Raw genomic sequence first — 24,576 nt, forward strand, 5'->3', positions numbered from 1 at the left:
TTTTTATGTATTTTCTTGTTTTGTTCCTCTCTTCAAACTCAAGTTGGTTAGTTTCTATCCTCCTTGAGTTTGCGGGGGGCTGTTAGAATTTACCATCACCTACCACCAATTTACCATCACCTACCACCACCTACTCCTCACCTACTCCTCACCTACTACACTCACCCTCTCCTATATAATGAGCCACTCACCATTTGTAATATACAACATAACATTATCATCAATCAATAATACAATTCTCTATTTCTCTTTATACATTAAATTTCTACAGATACCAATTGAAAAACCTAAGCGATTCGTGATTGGGCTCAAGATTAATTGTACCAGTTCCCAAACAATTAAAACTAACAATCTAAATCATCAAGCACGTATGAAAGTAATTTAGATTGTTGTTTCAAAAAACAATAAATCGACACAAATAATTTTTACGTAGAAAAACCACAATTAGAGCACCTCTAATTGTGATTAAAAAACAACGGCTGAAACGCCACAAATCAATCCACTATAAAGGAAAGAAATAATACAAAACAACCAAACAAATTATCCAAACTCTATCAATTTGTTTTCAACGATTTGTAGTTCTTCCACCGCAACCTTCATCTCAGAATTGATTAGATTGATGTTGATTTCACAACGTCCACGTCGACTCAACGACTGCGCACAGCTTCAAACACCTTTGAACACTCCACACTTGAATCTCCGGATTTTACCGAAGAAGAACAGTCTTGAAGATGATCACTCAAACAACCCCTTTGATGTGAATTGACAAACCATGTGAGTTTAATACTCAAGCAAACATCAAAAGAAAACTAGTAAAATTGCCCCCAAAGAAAACCCTAGAGCCCTCAAAATAGATCTGAAAGCCTTAACCCTAAAACCGACTGAACCAAATATTTATAGAAAACAAGGGCCACGAAGGTCGCTTGAGCGAAGACTCTTTCCCTTGATCGATGAACCAATTACGTGTGAATTCCTTAAGTGGCGTCGCTCGAGCCAAGCTTTCTTCGCTCGAGCACACAATCTTCCTTCCCAGTATATTTGCAGACAAAGAAAGTTCTGGGAGCACAACTTCTGCACTCAAGCCAGGACTTCTTCGCTTGAGCGAGCAAGGCAAAACAACTAGGAAACTTACAACTCGATAAACGATGTTCGTTCATAGGATTGACAAAACAAAGGGACCTAACAATATATAAAAAGAGAACACCAAGTGGTGTCTCCTGTATTTGATGTTCTGTCAATTTTTCTTATTCCTAAAATATCCTTCAATAGTTATTTATTTGCAAATTAATTCAACTTTTACCCACTGTAATTGGAAGGACTAACTACCCATCCAATATTACTGCACATCCAATATAACTACCCATCCCACGTTTAGAGGGAAGTTTCTCTTTACAGAATGAACACACATCACTTGGGGTTATATTTAAACCATTTCATAGAATGAAGTGTTATGTCTTGGGGTTATATTTAAACCTTTTTTTTTTGCAAATGAAAAAATGTGCCATTTATTGTCTCGTTCTTAAGTTTCAATGAAATAATTTGAAATTAGACAGTAAGTGCATAATTAATTAGTTTACATGCTGAAAAATGAAATCGCAGCAGCAGTTGATACCCCATAATTATTTGTTTACTTTACTATAGAAAAATCAATTTGGAGTATGTGGAGGATAATAGGAGGAATGCTCAACCAAGTAGGAGAGGTTATCTAGTTAAAATTTGGAAAGTTTATGATAACCAGACATGGTTTTATCTCTTTCTGTTTCAAGGAGGTTATTGGCTTAGCTTGACTATTATTTATGTGATTCTTATGGACCTAATAAATGGTGGATTGGTGCTTGGAAAGGTAGTAGGCAATATGATCCTAATTTTTGTACTTTGCTTATCTTTTTCGCCCTTTAGCAGAATCATAGTGAGGTTCATAACATGAAAATGGTTGAAGGTAGTGTGGAGGGGAGAATGAATAAGGTGAACATGTATAAATTTCCCTTTTCATATGCATAGTCTATTAATTTGAAAATCTTAGTTTGGTCTTCTATTTTCTTGAAATGTTTTCTTGGTTTGATGATTGATCTGAATGGTGGAGGAGTTATTTTGAGAAACTATTTAATAAAATCACTCTCTAGCAACTTGGGCTTATCAGAACTTGGTAACAATATTATTAGTATACTTTCTTTCGATTAGAGTATCATACGTAAAGGAGGCTATGAAGAAGATGAATTTGAGAAAAGTTGCAGGAGCAAATGAAATTCCTATTGAAGCTTGAAAATGTTTGGGTAAGATCTTGAATTTGAAGAAAATGCCTGATGAATGCAAGAAAAGAAAGTTTCAAATATAAAAGAACAAATGTGGTATTTACTCTGCACTAATTATTGTTGTTTTAAACTAACAATTTATAAAATAAAACTTTGGGAGAGAGTAATTGAGAGCGCACATTAATACAAGAGACAATAGTTCAAAAAAAAAAACCAATTTGGTTTTATGCTTGGGAGAGATCTATCTACTATTAAAGTTACTTTTGTAGGCGACTAATGGAAAAATATTAGAAAACAGGACCTTCATAGTGTGTTTCATTGATTTAGAAAAAAAAAAAGAAAAAAGAAAAAAGAAAAAAGAGTATATGATAGGGTTCTTAGAGAGATAATGTGGACCTAAGAAGCATGTACACGGACATGTGACACAACACGGACACGCCGACATGCTAATTTTCAAAAAATGCAGGACACAACACGCGGGGGACACACATGAAATATATAATTTTATATATTTATTATATGTTATATATATAAATATATCATTCAAAGATAATAAAAAACGTAATGTAATACTAATTCTTATAAATTTATATGATTTTTATTTTATTATTGTGTCTTAAGTTGTTTTGTTCAAACTTATAATTAGTTTTACATTTGTCTAATCGATAGACACGTGCGTTTAAGCAATAGATATGTGTGTACTCCAAGTGTCAAAAGAGTGTCCAAGTCTTTAAATTTTTTTTAAAAATAGGACATGTTTTGAAGAGTGTCGGACATGTGTCTTAAGAGTGTCGAAAGAGTGTCGGTGTTCGACACGGACACGACACGGATCCGTCACCTTCTTAGAAGTGTCCGTGCTTCTTAGATGTGGATAGTTTTCGGAATGTGTATCATTTAGATACTTTTATTTAATTAAAGACATGTACATGGAGCCACGATTAGGGGGAGAAACAAGTGAATTTCCATTAAAAATAGGTTTACATCAAGGATTAAAACTAAGTCTTACCTTTTTATATTAGTTATGGATGAACTTATTGGTAACATTCAAGAGGTATCCATAAAATAAGACTTAAATAGACCATAAATATAATTATGTAAAGCCCATGTGAAATTCTAAATATTTTCCTTTTTTCTTCTTTCGATTTTGTGCATGATAAAACTTGTAGCCACATCCTGTCAACATGGATTCTAAGAATTTTCCCGACTTCAAATAGAGTTAACTGGAGCAAATGGATCCATGTTGCTGCCCAAAGTACATGGCAGTGGGGGCTTGTCGAGTTGAGTATGTTCTTTAGCTTTTTTATGCATATGTTTGTGTCCATCCTTGGTAAGCACCTACTCTTGCTTTGTTCTTGATGTTCAGAGATAGCAACTTCTTTTTCTTTATGGGCACGATGAAAATTCTTGGCTATCCTGCATTTTGTGGAAACCTAATTGTTAGATGAATTTCTGCAGTTTGTGTTGATTGCTGAACTCATAACATTTTAGATTTGTATTTTTGCCCCTATCTTCATCTCTTTAAAGATTACGATTCTCTTTCCCTGATAAACTTGAAATTTAAGCGGGATGTGTTGACTACACAGCCTTACTATTGCTTATCACTGGTATGTTTGCTTGTGGATTTTTAAATTTGTGCTGATTGTTATATTTTAAGGTAAATTGGTAGCACAGGAAGGCTGTAGAGGCGCATATTCACTGAGAATGTAGTTTATCTTTGACAGAATATTGGTTGATTTATCTTGTTTAATACAAGAAAAATGATATAGTTCATGTTTAATTCAGTACCTCCAGATGTTGTCTTGACAAATGCCTATGTTATAGGAATCTCCGGAAGGCCAGAAGATGGTAGAATTTCGTAGAAGTCTCCCAGCATATAAAGCGAGAGATGCATTATTAAACTCCATTTCACAAAATCAGGTACTTTATGACTTGTTTGTTTGTAGAACTCAATTTAGTACTTCATTCGTATTTGAGTTGACTAGAGAAGACCTGTGAAGGCAGTACCTTTTTAGAATTTGATGGCATAATGTATGTAGTCTGTCTTTCCGCAGCCTCTAATTTAATTTAATTTTTTTATATATTTTTTCTTATTTTTTTGAAATATCTAATGATATACAGGATTTGGCAAACATTTCTTCGTTTTCAATGAAATGATTGGTTGTATCTGGACACTGGAACAACTGTCCGTGTGCTTTTGGATAATATGTCATCATTCTTCACATTTTATGTTTCTTAACTTCTACTTTGTGATTATTTTCTACACTATGGAGCCCAGAGTATTTATTGAATGATATTTTGTTAACTATACAATACTTTGGAGATAAAATTATGTTCAAGCATATCTTATTGATACTGGCATGAACATGAAATATCTCTATATATTTGTAATGATTTTGCAGGTGATGGTTGTATCTGGTGAAACAGGATGTGGTAAGACCACACAACTTCCTCAATACATCTTGGAGTCTGAAATTGAAGCTGCTCGTGGAGCTGCCTGTAGTATTATTTGTACTCAGCCCAGACGTATTTCTGCTATGTCAGTTGCCGAAAGAGTTGCTGCAGAGCGAGGAGAGAATCTTGGAGAATCTGTATGTTTCTGCCTTTGCTTATTGGACTCTTGATGCAGAGCCTCAAGCCTGTCAATAGTTACACTCTCTTTGACAGATGAAACTAAATTCCTCTCTCTCTCTCTCTCTATTTTTTTTCCCTTCTTTCATTTCAAAGGTTGGTTATAAAGTACGGTTAGAGGGAATGAAAGGAAGGGATACTCGCCTTCTTTTTTGCACCACCGGCATTTTGTTAAGGAGATTGCTTGTTGACAGAAACTTGAAAGGGATAACTCATGTGATTGTTGATGAGATTCATGAACGTGGGATGAATGAAGGTAATTCTGGAGTTGATTCAACTTCCATTTTCTAGTGTTTGGATATGAACTCTGCACTTCGTTTCAGATTTTCTCCTTATCGTCCTAAAGGAGCTCCTTCCTCGTCGGCCAGAATTGAGGTTGATTTTGATGAGTGCAACCCTGAATGCTGAGCTTTTCTCCTCATACTTTGGTGGTGCTCCTATGATCCATATTCCTGTAAGTTTAGAATAGGATTGATTCTATCTTATATATAGGTCTAATCAACCAGTGCCCTGATTATAATAATGGTTATATTTTTCTCCAATGTTGTTCTGGCATAAATTTGTTAACTTTTTAACAACCACTGCAGTGAGCAATGGCTTTCTTTTGCCTATTTTTTATAGGATCAAAGTGGTGACATAATTATAGCATGTATATAAATGTCTGCAATCTTTTTCAATCAAAAGTAACTTTGATGCATATCAATTATATAATTAAACTTGCATTCTCATGCCCAACAGCCACTGCATTGAGTGCCTTGTTTCTTTTGCCTAGTGTTGTTATTTTATTTTTTTTATGAATTAATTATTAACCAGATCAAAATATAAGTGCTCTGTAATCTTTTTTAAATCCAAAGTAACTCCAATGCGTAATAATTACCGGACTCACCTTTTTTTATTTGGGGTGGGTGGGGGTGTTTTCTTTTCAGGGCTTTACGCACCCAGTTCGAAGTCAGTTTCTGGAGAACATTTTGGAAATGACTGGGTATAGGCTAAATCCATATAATCAAATTGATAATTATGGTCAAGAAAAGAAGTGGAAAATGGAGAAACAAGCTATCAGAAAGAGGAAGAGCCAAATTGCTTCAGCTGTAGAGGTATAAAAATCTTGTGAAGTCACCTCCTCATTTTGTGTTGCACGGTTCTGGTTTTCTCTCTTAATCTTCAACTTTACATCTGGAATAGGATGCACTTGAAGCTGCTGATTTTAGGGAATATAGTCCACGAACTCGGGAATCTTTATCCTGTTGGAATCCAGATTCAATTGGCTTTAATCTCATTGAACACGTGCTTTGCCATATTATTAAAAAGGAAAGGCCTGGTGCTGTTTTGGTGTTTATGACTGGTTGGGATGATATAAATTCTTTGAAAGATCAGCTCCAAGGTCATCCACTCTTGGGAGATCCAAGCAAAGTTTTGCTGCTTGCATGCCATGGTTCCATGGCTAGCTCTGAGCAGGTAACTTTACCAACTGTTTTTTTTTTTTTTTAACTATCACTTTCTGTTTACCCCTATGCATGTCACCCAAGTTTTACCATATAATTGCCACACTCAGCTTCGCCTTGTGTTTGAGAAATATGTTAATTCATAAAAATCCAAATCTTGGAGGTTCTTTTATGGCATGTGGATTTTGAAATTTTCCTTTCTGATTTTTCATTTTATTGCATCAACTATTCAAAAATTTTGGCTCAGTCACTGTTGGTGTCCGATAGTGTTGGACACGGGGACAACAACCATTTTGGAATGTCCATGTTTTCTAGAAAAAACTCAACAATTCCAAAAAGCATGATACATCCAATATTCCAAATATTCCAACATTCCAAATGTTCATAAAAAATGTAAAACATACAACAAAATCCAACATTTCAAATACCAATATCCTACAAAAACATAATGCATCCAGCAAACACTAAAAATTAAACATTTAAAAACATAAAAAGCAAAGAATTGATAACCGATTAGTAAATAATTTTGTTCCGTGCACTGGCCAAAGTATGATGTTGTTTAGCTAAAGTGAAGAAAAAGTTCTTATTATGCCGAAAATATTAAAAAACAAATAAAAATAAAAAGACGTACCCCCTAGTTATAAGCTATGATTCGGTGTGCATATAGCATTAGGTCTTTATTACAACAAAAAATAGATGGCTGAGACCAAATCATAATGGGTATAGTGGCAGAAACATTGATGTAGTGGAGTGCGAATAAAGCCCTTAGGCTTGACTGGAAGACTATGGTACTCTTTCAACAGTGTTGGATTTTAGTTAGGGAATAGGGAGGATGTCATGGAGATACTATTGTGGTTTTCTAAGTTTGGTGAGTTTTATGTTTGAGTGCATCTTTTATTGCCTTAAGTTTAAAAAAAGTGATGCATCGCAGGGAATTTCCAACAATTAATTTAATGGAAAATGTTTAAAAGCTAAGAAACACAAAATCTTATCGGGAGGTGCTGTGTTTGTGTCCCGTCACTCTTCAGACACTCTCTGACACATGTTGGACTTGCATCCAAACGAGTTTTATTATTATTTTTGAATCAGACACACTTTGTACACTTGGGGTACGTTCTTATATTGTTTAGATACACATGAAGCACATTGCAAGTTTGTGTTTGTGTCCCGTCACTCTTCAGACACTCTCTGACACATGTTGGACTTGCATCCAAACGAGTTTTATTATTATTTTTGAACCAGACACACTTTGTACACTTGGGGTACGTTCTTATATTGTTACATGAAGCACATTTTAAGTTTGAAAAAAAAAAAAACTTGGAATCCAATAATAAAATAAAATAATACAGATTTATACCCCATTAATTCCACATCGTTTAGATTTTTTAACTTCAGGAATTCTAGGTCTAAAATTTTCAGTTATAAATAGAGCTTTAAAAGAGATATCGGGACTTTTTGTTTACACTTGTTTTCCAATATTTAGAATGTGAAAAGTAATTTATTACTATTTTGGTCTGAGAAAATATAAATTTAATTTGTTTGCTAATGCTTTTTATCTTTCTCACTTTTCGTTTTTCTTTGCATTCCAGAGGTTAATATTCGATAAGCCTGAAGATGGAGTTAGAAAAATAGTTCTGGCCACTAACATGGCTGAGACAAGCATCACAATTAATGATGTGGTCTTTGTGGTTGACTGTGGAAAGGCGAAAGAGACATCATATGATGCTCTGAATAACACTCCATGTCTGCTTCCTTCATGGATCTCAAAGGCTTCCGCTCGGCAGGTAAATTATTCTGACTTGCATTTGATTTTGTTGATAGCTTATGGATTATATTTGGTGGGAAAATCATTGTTTGAATAGTGTTATTTGGTTGACGCTTTAGTAGCTGTAGTTCCATGCAAATCTTTGTATTATCATGTGGATGAGTAATACTGATTTTCTCCTCCATTCTGTAGAGAAGAGGTAGAGCTGGTCGTGTTCAACCGGGCGAGTGTTACCATCTCTATCCCCGATGTGTATATGATGCTTTTGCTGATTATCAACTTCCTGAACTTCTAAGGACACCGTTGCAGTCTCTATGCTTGCAAATCAAAAGCTTACAACTTGGGAGTATCTCCGATTTCCTATCAAGGGCCTTGCAGCCACCAGAGCCTTTATCTGTAAGTTTCAGATGACGTGTGTGCTTGTGATCCACAGACCTTTTTAGTGCAATCTAGAAAGCATATAATGTTCTGGAATTTATTATTTTATAGTTTCCAGGCATACATGTGGTATCATTGTGCTTATACTCATTTTGTTAGTATAATTTAGTTGCTCTTTTTCCTAGTATTCATTTAGACAATATTTTATTTACAGGTTCAAAATGCGATTGAATATTTGATGATCATTGGGGCTTTGGATGAGAATGAAAATCTAACTGTTCTAGGTACAAAAGATCCGTTTAGTTTCAACTTTTATCCATTTTCTGCTCACTACAGTTATCTATCTAATCTGTTTTTGGAAAATGCTTCTATAATTACTTCATTGAAAACAAACCTTATGTCATGCTCATTGCTTCACAGGACGAAACTTGTCAATGCTTCCAGTTGAGCCCAAACTGGGGAAAATGCTCTTATTAGGAGCTATTTTCAACTGCCTAGATCCATTGATGACTGTTGTTGCTGGTCTAAGTGTCAGAGATCCATTCTTGATGCCATTTGACAAGAAGGATGTAAGTTAGCTTACCTTGTGTTATAGTTGCAGATGGTGCTCAATTTTACTGCGTTTGGTTTTGTGTACTGTACTGCTTTTATTTGTTTGTCTGCTGTTGCTGCTGTTATTTTGTTATTATTATAATAACCCCCATGTTATCAGCTTTATTCTGCTAACTACTTATGGAGCATTGATTTATCTCTCTCTCTTTTTTTTATTTTTTATTTATTTATTTTTATAATTTGGACAAGTGAAGTGAATATTGTTCATCTTTGAACTAGCATTAGGTCTCATCTTGGTGAAGAATCGCATGCCTGAGTTGAAGTTTACAACCTAAGTGTATCGCATCTCAATGCTTTCTTTGCACTGTGCAACAATGACTATACAAGCATGAGTATTGTGGATGCAGTTTTAAAATTTTTTTGGGGGGGACGAATAAAGACAAAATTGTATTACTAGATCCAAAAAAACCTGAAGGATGCAACCATATACAACATAAAAAATGCTCAATAGAGAAATTGAGCTCAGAAATAAAATTACAAGGGATTCACAAAAAAATTCTTTACACCCAAAATTAAGGTATATGATTCCCATCTTCAGCTTTTGGGTCCCAAAATCGATTCCTAAAAAATGCGTCTATTTCTCACCCTCCACATAAGACAAAGGGGAGCCACCATCTAACCTTTCGTTTCTCTCTTCATCCTGCAACCACTACAACAGTCCGTCACCTCCTTAACTGAGCTTGGCATCACCCAATACACCCAAAGGTGGACAAGAGTAGGTCCCATAACGTAGCCACAAAACAATGGATGAGGAGATGATCCACTGTCTCTTCTGCCTTGTAGCACATGCAGGTCATCCTCCACCCTCTCCTCGTCAAATTGTCAACCACTAGAATAGTGCTTAGAGCTACCGACCTCACAAAACCTTTGAAAGAGCGTCAGACTTCGAAGTCACCTTTTGTGGAAAAAGTTTTCTCGTCCCTTTTGAAATTAAGGGGAAAAAAGATTTGACCGTGAACAACCCATTTCCCTTCTCCCATTTCATCAAATCCTGTCTTACTGGAAAAAGATGCAGACCATAAAGTAACCTGAAAAATATCTCCATACTGGTCATTTCCCAATCTTGTAAAGATCTATTAAAAATAGGTGCCCAAATCATTCCAGAAGTGGAGAAGCTCAGATAGTCTGCAACCAGCGCATTTCTGTTAGTTGCTTTGTTGTACAAGTTCTGGAAGGAAGTTGGACATAACCTGCATGGACAACTCTTAATCTTCCCCTTACCCCTGCTTCTGCAGCCTAGGGAAAAAAAAGAAAAGAAAGTGAAAGGAGTTTTGTGGACAGGATAGAGTCAATCGTAGTCCTTACACCAAACCCGCCATCTCTAGTAGGCTCACACCTTTTGTTAATGGAGTTAGTATTGCACTTAGTCCTAAACCACACCACACGAGAATTTTTTTATATTTTTAAATGTCAAGGAGGTGAAGTGCTCTAAAGTCAAACCACACAGCTCTAAAATGGATTTTTGCCCTTAATTTTAACATCCTGGTTCGTTTTTGGTTACCCCTTTATTTACTTATTTTTACATCCTTCTATGTTTTGTTGGTTCTCATCTATAAAGATTTTACAAGTTTCCTTTAATGGTCTCTTGTTCACTTCTTGCAGCTTGCAGAGTCCGCAAAGGCCCAGTTCTCTGCCCGTGATTATAGTGACCATCTTGCTCTTGTCCGGGCTTATGATGGTTGGAAAGATGCTGAAAGACGTCAATCTGGTTACGAGTATTGTTGGAGAAATTTTCTTTCTGCACAAACTCTGAAAGCGATTGACTCCCTTCGGAAGCAATTCTTTTTTTTGCTCATGGACACTGGTCTGGTTGATAACAATACAGAAATGTGCAACGCATGGAGCCATGATGAGCATCTAATCCGAGCCATCATCTGTGCTGGTCTGTTCCCTGGCATATGCTCTGTTGTGGTGAGTTGTGGATTTTTCTTAATTTTTTTGGGAAGTTGATTTTTTTAATTAATTTCTCTGTATTTCAAAACTGTTAGTTTCCATTCTAGCTTTTATTTTTATTTTTTTATTTTAATTTTAATTTAATTTTAAAGTTTTTTGCATTGGTCAATTAAGTGTCCCTGGAGTTCCATCTAAGTAGTGTTCTCTTAATATGCCAATTAACTAGTTAGAACTTATTGGTATTTATCATTACAGAACAAAGAGAAGTCTATATCATTGAAAACAATGGAGGATGGTCAGGTACTTCTGTACTCGGTAAGTTTCTCATCTTTTTGGTATGGTGTTCAGCAAGGCATCATCCATAAACATGTTTTAATATAAAACAATCATCAGATTCAGGTATTCTATATTTGAGTTCTAATGTGGATAGCATTATCTTTTTCTTTCGCCCAGAATTCTGTGAATGCCCAGGAACCCAAAATTCCATACCCTTGGCTGGTTTTCAATGACAAGGTTAAAGTGAATTCAGTATTTCTCCGGGATTCAACTGCGGTATCTGATTCTGTTCTTCTCTTATTTGGAGGAAAAATTTCTAGAGGCGGCCTGGTAAGTTTCTTTTTCCATCTGCAGTCAATACTATCAGCAATATCGGTTCTTGCAAAATATATCCACTATAATTAATTTTCTTTCGTTTTATTCTGCCATATGTTTTACTGGGACCATTTCCTGCTTTTGCATAGGATGGACACTTGAAAATGTTGGGAGGATACTTGGAGTTTTTCATGAAACCTTCCTTGGCAGATACATATCTAAGATTGAAGAATGAGCTTGAAGAACTTATTCAAATGAAAGTAAGTATTTTGCAACACAGTTATGTTTGGCACAAGGGATGGATAAATATGGGCAAAGAGAAAGAGGGATGGCAGAAGCATCCCCTAAGGAATATGTTTATGCCGTTTTAATACCCTTATTTTGGAAAACTAACAAAAACCTATTAAAAAAGTGAATTGCATTTTACATAGTAAAATAGACGAGTTCTTAGTTCCCTCTTGCCTGTATGGTTTTTGGTGGCCTGGACAGATTTGTATCCTCTTCCTTTCCCTTCATTTTCTTATTTCTTCCCTTTCCATCTTTCTCTAATCTTTCCTCGTACTAAACATGATGTGGCCAAGTTTTCGAGGCTGAATCTTTCTCTCACTCACTCTTAATTTGAATTGAGAAATACCCGCAATTTGATGTTGACTGTTTTATTTATTTGTTTTATCGTTCTGTATTTTGTTGATGCAGCTTTTGAATTCCAAGCTGGAAATAAAAAATCACAATGAGCTCCTGTCAGCGGTAAGACTATTGGTATCAGAGGATCAATGTGAAGGTAGATTTGTTTTTGGTCGCCAGGTACCAACATCTTCAAAAAAGATCACAAAAGAGATGCTGCCAAGCACGCCCTTGAGAAGTATTGATGGTGGTGGTGATAATTCCAAGAACGAGCTCCAAACATTGCTTGCCAGGGCTGGACACGGAGCACCCACCTACAAAACAACCCAACTGAAAAACAACAAGTTTCGTTCTACTGTGATTTTTAACGGATTGAACTTTGTTGGCCAGCCTTCCAACAATAAGAAACTTGCAGAAAAGAGTGCAGCGGCTCAAGCTCTACAATGGTTGACAGGTGATGAAACTCGGTCACCTCAGAAAGCTGTTGATCATATGGCAATGCTTTTAAAGAAAAGCAAAAAGAAACGCCAAGTCGATGCTACTAAGTGGAGGTAGTTGCTGCAGAGAATTAGAACAAACAATATAATGTCATGATTGCTTTGCGAAGAAAGATGAGTTGTGGAAGTCAATCTTTCTCCTCATTTATTTATAAGCCAGAAGGGAAGTACTGGATCAGATGTAAGATTGTTCCCGGTCCTTTCCAACCCTGGACAAAACCACCCTTCCAGAGAGGAAACTCGGGTTTTTACCTTTGCCATTACAGACATGGAAGTCAATGTTTGGATGCAGGCGGTACCTATTTCAGCTCGAGGATGAACTTGGTCCAGAATTACTGCCATGTCAGGTAGTTACTGTTACTTCTTGTATCATATATTTATTCTTACTATGAAAAAATAGAAGATAGGCCCTCACAGAAGAGAAGAGTTAGCTAGATATTGTTTTTGTATAGAGTGATTGCTAGCATTCTGCAGAGATTGTTGCATTTTATATAGCATTTCTTGGTTCTAAGAAACCTTTGTCTTGATTTGTGCCTAAAATTTTTCCATTTGGGCATTATTAATTATATTAATAGCTCAAATAAAATGGAGATTTTGGACGCCTTTGTATGGTGTTTGACTCTGTATCGCTCTGCTTTTGTGGAGAGTGCAATATTGGAAGGAAAAATGTTCTATAATTTACCTAATGTTAAAATCTATTCTGTTGAATGTGCCTTGTGGGTTGATGATTATTGATTATGATGTATCCTTTTTTTATGGCACCAATTCATGCCTGCTAGTCTTTTATTCATTTCACTGTAACCTACTTGACATTTCGGACTAAACAAAGAATTACATTTGAAGTCACATCATCTGTGATAATCATAGCCATAATTTTAAAAAATAAAAACAAATTCTATTCTTATAGAAAATTTATACAAAAAATATTATAATAATGATATGTCAATGTCGTTGTAATCACATCATTCTGTACAAAAAATTTGTATGATTTTTCTATTTGTCTATAATTTATAATTTTTCACATTTGTCTTTAAAAAATAGATATATGATTTTGAAAATCAATGATTTTTTGTATAGACTAATGTGATCAAATAATATGACTACAATTATCAAATCACTTCGATATATATATACATATATAGGGACTTAAAATATGAACAAAACAGATTATCATCAATGTAATTCAAGATTTTTACATGATTGAGCCCAGCTTCTGTCTAATTAGGAGAGAAGATTGGACCGTATTGATAAACTTCTAACCACTACTAGAGAGAGAAAATGATGTTGCCAATTAACATGGGGATAAATAAAAAATCACCTTGCAAGATTGCAAGGAACTTCAAACTTGGAAAATGAAAACAAAATAAATGAGGATTACTGATACATATGCACACTGAAACCCTCTTCTCTGTAAAACCAGGATTACTTACAGATGCAGAAGCTTCTTAGCTTCAATCAGAGTTCCTCTAAACCTTCTCACATCAAGCTTCACATTTTGTTTGTCCAAGTACACTGCCCTAAAAGCAATCCATCCTTTCTTAATTATTGCATTAGGGTCCCTAAAAACTTGATGATCACGTGGGTATTGTTCTCTCAGAGAGCTCTCTTTTTCACCAATCTTGTATTCAATGTAGTTTAGGTTCATATCCTTTGCTGGCTGTCCAAAGTCAGTATTAGCCAACCATTCCATTTTCCCCAAAGGAACTATTTGGATGAAAACAGCTTTCTCTGGAAGAAAAACAATGTTGGTTAGGCCAGCTCCATGCACCCCCATCATCACATCGCACGAGTTCACGAGCTGTGCAAACGGGGCTACTTTTGAGTTCGCCTCAGTCATGATCACATCGAATCCCAACCTTTCAGCCATTTTAACTATCTCCCTTTCGTTTGTAAATGACCGGGTTCTTTTTCGCGAAATAATCAAAAGCCGAGGCCTTTTCACTTCCCCAGACCCCATAGTGGCAGGAGTCTTGTGCACTGGAAGTGGAACTACTATTTTTTGATCTCTTAATTTGATTGTGGTTTCTCTCTTTAATGAGTAGGCTTCTCTCAAGAACTTTCTGAACTCTTTCATGGAATATGGAGACCTTGATGGGTCAATGTCGAACTCTTTGTGTTGTTTGAGACCAACAATCATGCTTGGGAAGCAATGAACTCCAACTGCTTTGTCAATGTCAATTATCTCATATTTGGACAACTTTTTCAATATTGTTTGATACTTGATAATCCACCGAGGGTTTTTGTTTGTTACAACAAATTGTACTTCTCCATTGAATTCCCGAGCGGTTAGGTATAGCGGAATCACGATGTCAGTGAAGTCGTGGAAGTGGTTTCCGGCATACCCACTTGTTGAAAAAACAATGGCTTGAACACTGTGATTGTGGGTGCAATGAGGGATGATGTTTTTGGAAGATGTTACTGTCTTGACTGTGAATTCCCGAACAGTGTCCATTGCGGTTCTGTCTCCTTTTCGAGCGTAAGGCCTTATGATCCATGAACTGTTTTCTGACAAAGTGACCGTGTTGTCAGTTAGGGGGACAAAAACAGTGGATGAGTTGCCTTGAATCCGAATATCGCCGGTCATTTCGCAGACATCTGACCTTGGTGCTGAAAAGTTGCAAACTAGCTTGACTTGTTTTGTTGGGATATCTGTAACAAGAAGTAACATTAACATAGAAATATGTGTAAGCATGCATGGTAGGAATTTATTTGACATCATTATGTATGGCTATTCTCAATCTGATTGTATGGCAGTTGCCGATATATATCTCCCAATATAATTATCTAAAATAATGGGTTGCATTTGAAATGAATGGATTTGAGGTAAAGATAAATAAAAAGTATAGTAGGTATCCACTGTTGATATGTTAAAAAATTTTAAGATTTGTATGACGACTCGTGTTACTAGCTAACATATTTGTTTCTTCTGTCTCTCTCGGATTTCAAATAACTATTTTTACTGGAGTTATTTCAAATTTATCTACATGGAACTTTAATAATGTTCCTTAAATCTATAACATAACATTTCATACCTAAATTTGGACGTATAAACATTTAAACGATCAACACTAAATCCATAATTGATTAATTTGAAGTCAAACAATCCAAAATCCAAATATAGACTTACCCATTTGATGGGCGCTGCTTATTGCCTTGGTCATTAGGGGAGGATATCTTACTTCCTCTGTCATTACCGGAGGGTTGCTTATTTCCTCGGTTATTGGTGGAGGGCTGCTTATTTCCTCGGTCATCATTACCGGGTGGTTCATTACCAGAGGGTTGCTTATTTCCTTCATTAGGGGAGGGTTGCTTATTTCCTCGGTCATTACCGGGGGGTTTCTTCTTTCCTCAGTCATTAGCATCTTGACACTGCCAACCCGCAACAACTGCAAATTCACTGCAAAAAACCCATTTCAATTATTGGAAAAAAAATAAATGAAAAACTAGAAAAACTAGAAAAAGTTACAGCATTTGGAAATATTGTTCAAAGTTCACAAAAAGAAAAAACTTACAAACTGGTATAGGACCCAAATAAGGCTTAAAAACAGTACAAACACTGAATGCAATGATCAGACAACCAACAAAAGCTCCACAACCCAACTTCTTTTGGTCATGTCTACTAAAGCTTCTAGCCAAAATGGTGTCATACATCTTATATATATATTTTTTCTTTTTGGGATGTGTTTAGAGTGTTTCAAGGTTTGTTTAGACTAAGCCTAACCAGCTTTTAAACCTTTCAAGAACTATATAGCTAGATAGTTGCCGGCATTTTCCATGAAAGGTGGAGAGAGAGAGAGAGAGAGAGAGAGAGATTGGGATGTGAATTTATATGACAAATGGAGAAGGTTTAGGTAGCATATTTTTTTGGTCATTTAATGATTGGTGCCCACGATTACCAAAACTCAGTGTTTTTCATGATTTTATTTTATTTTATTTTCAAAATCTGAAAATCTGAAAATCAGGGGTTGAAAGGGACTTTGAGGTTGACTGTTGGGAGGGAGACCAACGTGTTTTTGTGATCTTTGCTTGGTAATTGTAATTATGAATTATGCATGTATATATTTATTTAAAGAATGAATTGCCGGCTATTAATATTTGTTTTGAAAGGTATATACCAACTAAAGTTCTTACAAAATTTGGAAACTAAACTATATTTTATTTAGTTGTTGTTAATTATGTATATACACAACCATATAGAAGCATGCATGTATGGCCAATATTTTCTTTACAAATTTTCCACTTGTGTTCTCATTTTCATTTTTATGAGAATTCACGGGATGAAACAATAGGTGTGAGACTTATTTTTTATCTCATATTTATGTCTCATTCTGTGAAATATATCTGTTCACTTAGATTTTGTCTTTCATTTTGTTATATTTTCACCACATGTATATTCAATATCCACAACAATGTTATACTATAGGTGTTCTATGGTAGTAATATTTTTTATAAATAATATTAAACATACTTATGCTTATTTTTGGTAAAAAGAAAAAGATAAAAATATATGACTGAAAGTGATTGTCAATGGTTGCCGACGGGAAGTGGTTGGCAGTGGTGGTCAGAAGAGGTTGCCCAACAACAGTGGTCAGAGAAAGTCGTTAATGGCAGTGACTGAAGATGAGGGTGGTTGGATGTCATGGGTGGTGGCCGAAGTGGGTGGGAGAGAAAGGAAGGAAAAAAACTTACTTTTACAATAAATGAAAACTACTTTTTTTTTTGTGTGTGTGTACATGAATTCTATAAATTTTTAAATTGTTTGTAATTTTTTAAAAACGAAAATAAATATCTAAAGAGGTTTTATTTGCAATTTGTAATTTTTTTTTTGTAAACATAAATATTAGTGTATAATGTTTGGTAACATTTATGTTTACTATTTTTTATTATACTTATAAAAATTATAAAAAAAACTCATTTAGGGTCAATTTTGTTTCTAAAAACCCCTTTGCACCCTCGTGCCCACTCCACGCCTAGCGTGCGCTCATCACCACAATTAAGTACCACCTACCTCTTATCATTATTGCCGATGACTTCTTTCATCAACTATCTATAACCATTGCCAAATATCCACCATTTCCACTGTCGACAATTACTTTCAGTTACCACTTTTAACATTTGTCAATTATTTTTTGTCATCCTTTTAAATTGTTAGCAATCATCTCTTAACCATTTCTGATTGTCGACACTATCTACAGCCACATTCATCCATCATCACTTCTCTCACTTATTTATAAAACAAATTTTTATAAGACACACATGTGTGCCTACTACATTTTTCTAGTTTTTGTTTTAATAATTATCATAAATTATAAAGGTTACCAAACTGGACCCAAGCATTTGAATGCCTACATCATTTGCATCTATTAGGTACCTACTTACAATCCAAGTCTGCAAACTTAACCTTTTATAGTTACATAAAAAAAAGTCATCAGTAAACTTGAAAGCGACCTTTTAACGCTAACATGATTGACGGAGATAAGTAATAAATAAAAAAAAAAAATTATTTTTTTTAATAAAAAAGTTAGAAGAAAATCATTGCAGTGATCATTTTAAAAAAAATCAATTATATAGCTTCCAAGTCAAGGGAGCAAAAATGGTTGGTAGGCAAGTTTGAGAGTCCACGACTCACTGAGTCTATGACAAGTGGTACGAACGTATGTGCTATGAAAATTAACAATTAGGTAGAGGATTTATTTTTCGTTCTTAATTTTTTTTGTTAAAGTTATAAATGTCTAAAATTTAAAATCACAATCGAAATCAATTACATATAGAGGGGTCACATAAAATAATTTGGGAATGAAAAAAATGTAACAGTTTCACATCAAAAAAGATGCGTGTTTGTAAAAATAGAATAGATAGAGATATTAGCAGCTACTGTCACTTGATTTCGTTTGGTTGGCACACTGCTGGAAATTCTGTATTTAGTGGCGTTTAAAAAACGCATCCATACAAAAAACATTGCAAATTCTTTTTGTGACATTTAGTACCAAATACCAAAGATGCAACTGTTGCTATAGCTTTATGGCGCTTTAAAAATATGGTTAGATTAGTATAGGCGGTATTTTTAAAAACGCTACTAAATGCGATAAATAATGGTAAAATGACGTCATCTAGTATTTAACGACGTTTTAAAAATACTGTGATAGATTTTTTCCTATTTTAAAAATATGACCGTTGCCACTGTAGTGGCGTTTGGGAAAATGCCGTTACAGTTTTTTTTTTGTTGAGATTGTGCTAATTCTGTTAGATTTAACTAAAAAAAATACCTGTAATAAAGCCAAAAAATAGCAATAATATGGATAAAGCTTTGCTACTATTTCAAATGTATTGACTAAATTTAGGCAAATATTACATGATTATTCTAAACCAAAATCAAGCAACAAACACAACCAAAAAATAAAAGGAAAAAATATTGTATCACACATATGTATTACAACCTGTCATATAACAAATTCGACAAGACAAGTAGAAAAATATGATTTTAACAGAACTTCTACATCAATTTTCTACAATCTTGGTCAACACAATAATAAGCAAATAATTGTGAGGTGTTGTAGAGACAGTCTCTCAAAAACATTTGAGTCTGCTACACATAGATAGAAACGGCTGGCTTAGGTCGATGATTTAATGCAAATTTTGGCCATAAAAATGATCCAATGACTCATTAGTAATGACATAAGTCCAAAAAGCATTAGTTCTGCCAAAAGGTAAAGATAACCAAAATTAGAGTGATGAATTAAAAAAATAGAGAGTAAATAAAAACCCATCTCTAAAACCCCAATACACCCCAAAAAATGGAAATAAAAATCAGAATGATGAATAAAAAATAGAGAATAAAAACAAAAACTCCAATATCTCACCTTCCTTGATCTTGTCCAGAGCAGTAAGAAGAGCTTTCCTCTTAGTCCTACCCATCCACTATTACAAAGAGAAGAGATGAGAGCAATAAATTAAAAAAGCATTTGCAAAAAACATAAATGTTAGTGTGTATATATGTATTTAAATATGGGATTTTTTTTTAGAACCTTTCCAAACTGTTTGAGCGAGACATGAAAGAAGAACCCAAAACCTCCCCCAAAATGAGTCACTTGTTTGCAAAAACTATCCTCATGAAAAGACTCAGCTTTCACAGCTTGGGAACTCAATTCTCTAGTAGACTCAGATTCAGAAGTTTCCCCAATTTCACCCATAGTATCAATCAATATCCAAAAACCTCACTAACTAATTACTAGTGTTTCTTAAACTACCAAATGAAACCCAATTCAATTCCTATGCAAAGAAGCATAAAATTTATGAAATTCCCCAACTTAGATTCAGAGACATCCCAATTCCACTCTGCTATATATAAGTACCAAAAATCCTAAAACCCCTATAAACACCAAAACCTAATTCAGTTCTCATATGCCAAAACATTCAAAATTTGAAACGTGATTGTGATTATCTGCCATCACAACAATAAACCCTTCAGCCAAATCACTACAGACTCGAACAATTAGCGGAACAAACCAGCATCTCCCAATGGTTCTCCAAGTACACGACATAGAGTAGGTGTATTGCTATACCTTGTCTAGTATGCATCTAGAGAACATGAGGAACTGCTACACGAAATCTCTACGAGATGGATTGTAAGCGGTAGAACTACAAATTACAGTATACACTTGTTTTCCTGAACTGTCTAAGCTGGACAATCTAAGAAAAGCTTCATCAAAGATGACTAGGTATCTCTAATGAAGATTCTTGGATGGGTCTAAGGCTATTTATGCACACGTGTACCATTAATGATTGCATCCTAGTGGTGCAATCTAAATCGGTACTATCAAGCATACTAGAAGCATATCTAGTATGGACCATATTAATGAAGAAATCAAAAGTTTCTACAATGGTCTTGATAGATTGTAATAAATTCAAGAAATACATTACTCTCTTAAATCAATCAATAAAGACCAAACTATTATGCCTTCAAATGAAAGCAAGCACAAAGAAACAAATTTAAAACATAAAAATAAATGTATATATATATATTATTTTAAAAATTAATACTTTTTTTATGAGCTAACAATAGCGTTAAAAAAGTTTGGCAAATACTATCACAACTAAAAGAGAATTGCTAGTGTAATTACTAGAGATAACCAATGAAAAGTCATATAACAAAAGAAAACAAAATTCTGAATGTTATTTCTTTAGTGTAATTACTAGTGTTTGAAGTGCCTAATGATTAAAATATTTAGATTTAAAATTTTTGTTTCTTGTCCTTTTGGTGTTTTCTGGGCAACCAAACATTGATTAAGCGATCTTTTCTGATCCTTGCTGTAATTGTTGCATAAATTAGGTTATAGTGCGAATGCGGCCACCAAGTAAGGATAAAGAAGAAGGAGATTTGATAGTTCAAAAAACTGCTAATGATTCTTTGTCCATCCCTGGACAGACATTTACATTTGACTCTGTTGTTGACACTAATTCAACATAGGCAAGATCTAATTTTTTTTTGGAATTAACCCTAAAACATCTTATAAGACATTTTGTGGCAACAATCACAGAATGAAAGGAAACATCAGCATTGATTGAACTTGGTATGCCAAAAACCCTAAAAGTGGTTATCATGACCCAAACCCGCCCTTATAGATTTAGTATCGCAACCGGCCAGTAATCTTGAGATTACCGAAGGCCTCTGAATAGATTAAACAAAATTAAGGGGCTAGCGGAAGCAAATATCAGAATATAGTGTCCATAGAGCTGTGTAGACATACATGGGACAAAAAATTTAAGGCCTAATTTACATACTTATGACGTCATCCTCCCGTCACCATATATACAGATAAACAAAAAGACATGTTCAGACCTGAACAGAAGAAATACAAAAGCCTTAAACTTTGTTCACAAAAACTTAACCACATTTCAAGTCAGGAACCTCCTCGGGAGGAGCGGTGGTTGGCTGACAGAACTGACCTCCAGGCAATTCTTATGCCTGGTCACCTACATACATAAATAATATAGTGAGTTGGAGGTTCTATGAATGATGTACATAGCAGATTCAAAAATCAGAGTTCAAAGTCAGAAGCAAATTCATATTCATATTCAGAATTCAGAATTCACAGATAGTCATACATGGTACATCCATTAGCGCTAACAGAATAAATGACCTATAATTATATGGGATGTACAGATGACCCATGATCTCATGGGACGGTTAGATACAGAGCAGATATTGGTTATGCTTAACCAGTTCTATGATGGAACCTCTAGTATCAAGTAACAGACAACAGATATCACATGATGCTAAGGATGTCACAGATACATTTCAGAAATTTGGACAATCATTCATTTAATCATAAGATAGCATTCTAAAAAACAGATCATATCACATCATTCAGAAAATACTTAAAGTTGAACATAACTTTACAAATTTGTTACTCACAGATAGCTTCAGTAGTAGAACAAACAGTCTATGGTGCATGACCTATACATAACGGATACACATTGAAACACAAGCTCGAAAAATACATAACTTATTTCTTTTCTATCTTGGTGTGTTTCTAATCATTATCCTCATTATTATGTCTTAATTAGGGCTTAGGAATGCCTAAGATGCAATGAGGATGCCAAAATATAATTTGAAACACTTAGTCAAATTTTAAAAAACAAAACAGTTCACTTGAGTGCAACTTTTGCCACTCGAGCGGACTTCCTTGGTCTGCAAAAGTATTGAGAGCTCTTATTTTACGCTCGAGCGCAACTACCTTCGCTTGAGCCAAGGTTCAAAAATAAGGGTGGTCGCTTGAGCGCAGCTTTTGCCGCTCGAGCCAACCCCCAAACACTACAAAACTTCTAAGAGCTTGCATTCTTCGCTTGAGTGTAGATTCCACCGCTCAAGCGAAGAGTGCGAATTCTAAAATTTCCAGATTGCTCTCTGAGCTCCAAACTTCAATTTCAAAGCACCAAAACACATCATTTTGGGCCAAAACTTAAGAAAACACTTGTAAAACATCATGAAGTAAAGATCATTTCACAAATTCAAGGCTTAAAAGCATGCTAATTGTTCAGAATGAAACTTGAAACTTTGGAAACGCAATATGCAAGAGTTGATATGAACTTAGACCTTCCTAAACATGATCAAATAAGGTAAAATGACATGGAATGTGATGAATTCTCAAAACCAAACTAGAATTACTACATGTATGAAAGCATTCTTTTGAAAACAACTTCAAAACTTCATGAAATACACATGCATGCATGAATTACTTCTCAAGTCTACTTCCTTAGCTTGAATTATGTATTAATCAACTTGATTCTCTTGGATTCTCATGTAAGCTAACTTATTGTCTTAATTTCAATGTTGAGTTTCTTACCTAGGCTCTCAATTCTTTTGAATCTTAGCAATTCCTTGTATGATTCTTCCAATTCTTTTAATTTTCCAAGCAATTATTCCTCCTTAAGCTTTGATCTCAATGTTCTCTCTTATCTCCCTCTCTATATGTTTTTGTTGAAGAACATGATGACAAAGAAGTGTATCTAAGGCTTCTAGAATCAATTAGCCTTATATAGGCTCAATTAGTGAAGAGAAATTAATCATTGATTTAAGTTAATCAATTGGCATTATTTTATTCTAATTATTTGATTCTGAATCGAATTTTGATTAAACCTACCATAAAATTTCAAAAAGTCTAAATAACACGTACACATAGTCAATTTCATGTTCAGATGCCGATAAGGCTTTCAATTCACTTATCGAAACAAAAAGTGATACAAATATTCCTACATCAGACAGATATAAACACAAATAACAAAAAAACACATGCAATTAACTTAGGATTCCATCTTAATTACTGATTAAGCATTCTTAAGTAAGGTTTATTAACTAATCACAGGTCGGGATTGTTACAGTGATAATGAAAAATAACAATTATAAGAGATTAATGAGTGACAAACACAACAGAAGCAAAAGAATAGGGAAATGGTAATGAGTAACAAGAAGAAAACGATCGAATACAATGAGTAAGCACAAAAGAAGAGAAAGAAATTGAAAAGAATGTTGCATACCAGGAAGAAAGCGAAGAGAATTATTGGTAGATGTGTCCAAAGAGTTTTCATTGCGGATGGGAGAAAGAGATGCAAATAATAATCTACTCTCTCTCTCTCGCTCTAAATAAATGAATGAATGATTGTTTTGTTATGTGTTTGGATAAATTTGACATAATTAGGTAAATTACTTGATCCAATCAAAAGTCATATAACAAGTGATAATCAACGAAAAAAAAGTTTGATGAATACTCTTATGCATATAAAGCATTTAAGCAAAGGTGATAGAGCATTTAGAAACACACCCAAAAATCATTAATGTCATCCGTTTATACGAAAAATATAGAGATTTAATCATTTAGGCATAAAATAGAGCAGCAACCAAATCAAAAGCCTTCAGATCAACAAGGGAGAGAGAGAGAGAGAGAATGGAGGTATAGATCTGAATCTTTCTGCCTTCTCTTAATGCCTTGATCTACACAAACGAAAATCAACCAAATCAACAACCAAATCAACAAAATCGGGAAGGAAGAACTTCAGAGAGAGAGAGAGAGAGAGAGATGGTGGTGCTCACCTTTGTAGACGATGGAGCCTAATCAGGTTAAATCTCAACCAACTGACATGAATCCTGAAAATCCTATACATGTAACAAGCAAATTCAATGAAAGCTCATGAAGATTTGAACGATAAATCAAATAAAAAAAATACAGTAGATCTACTAATAAGTCTTGTGAATCGATAGTAAAACGCAACACTAGTGAAATCAAAAGCACAATTGGATTAGAAAAATGTTTTGAATTCAGCTTGAAAATACCACATCAATGTATGTATAGGTTTCGTATGAATAGAGAGAGAGAGAGAGAGAGAGAGAGGGAGAC

General features: G+C 34.6%; 2 protein-coding genes across 3 annotated transcripts in view; one reads left to right on the plus strand and one right to left on the minus strand.

Moving 5' to 3' along the window:
• Positions 1-13,359, plus strand: part of LOC114284858 (DExH-box ATP-dependent RNA helicase DExH3) — a 39,398-nt gene extending 26,039 nt beyond the window's left edge. Inside the window, exons 2-17 of one of the 2 annotated variants that reach the window (XM_082907738.1) lie at positions 3,419-3,529; positions 4,074-4,169; positions 4,652-4,840; positions 4,977-5,136; positions 5,204-5,334; positions 5,807-5,974; positions 6,063-6,335; positions 7,912-8,106; positions 8,280-8,483; positions 8,680-8,749; positions 8,886-9,034; positions 10,680-10,988; positions 11,226-11,285; positions 11,424-11,576; positions 11,711-11,821; positions 12,258-13,359. In XM_082907738.1, coding sequence (XP_082763864.1) covers positions 3,482-3,529; positions 4,074-4,169; positions 4,652-4,840; positions 4,977-5,136; positions 5,204-5,334; positions 5,807-5,974; positions 6,063-6,335; positions 7,912-8,106; positions 8,280-8,483; positions 8,680-8,749; positions 8,886-9,034; positions 10,680-10,988; positions 11,226-11,285; positions 11,424-11,576; positions 11,711-11,821; positions 12,258-12,740 — 2,799 coding nt within the window. In that variant the 5' untranslated portion in view covers positions 3,419-3,481 and the 3' untranslated portion in view covers positions 12,741-13,359. The remainder of the gene's footprint in view (positions 1-3,418; positions 3,530-4,073; positions 4,170-4,651; positions 4,841-4,976; positions 5,137-5,203; positions 5,335-5,806; positions 5,975-6,062; positions 6,336-7,911; positions 8,107-8,279; positions 8,484-8,679; positions 8,750-8,885; positions 9,035-10,679; positions 10,989-11,225; positions 11,286-11,423; positions 11,577-11,710; positions 11,822-12,257) is intronic. The other variant, XM_028227811.2, reaches the window with a different exon arrangement.
• A 477-nt stretch (positions 13,360-13,836) lies between these two features.
• On the minus strand, positions 13,837-16,516 carry LOC114284857 (beta-1,2-xylosyltransferase XYXT1). The gene is made up of 3 exons (XM_028227810.2): positions 16,195-16,516; positions 15,810-16,079; positions 13,837-15,331 (listed from the first exon to the last, which is right to left on the minus strand). Exons 1-3 carry the CDS (start codon positions 16,331-16,333, stop codon positions 14,109-14,111), a joined length of 1,632 nt encoding a protein of 543 aa, XP_028083611.2. The 5' UTR covers positions 16,334-16,516; the 3' UTR covers positions 13,837-14,108.
• Between the last annotated feature and the right edge of the window lie 8,060 nt (positions 16,517-24,576).

This window comes from Camellia sinensis, chromosome 15, assembly GCF_055761805.1.
Source record: "Camellia sinensis isolate YWXY chromosome 15, ASM5576180v1, whole genome shotgun sequence".
In the NCBI taxonomy this organism is placed as follows: Eukaryota; Viridiplantae; Streptophyta; class Magnoliopsida; order Ericales; family Theaceae; genus Camellia; species Camellia sinensis.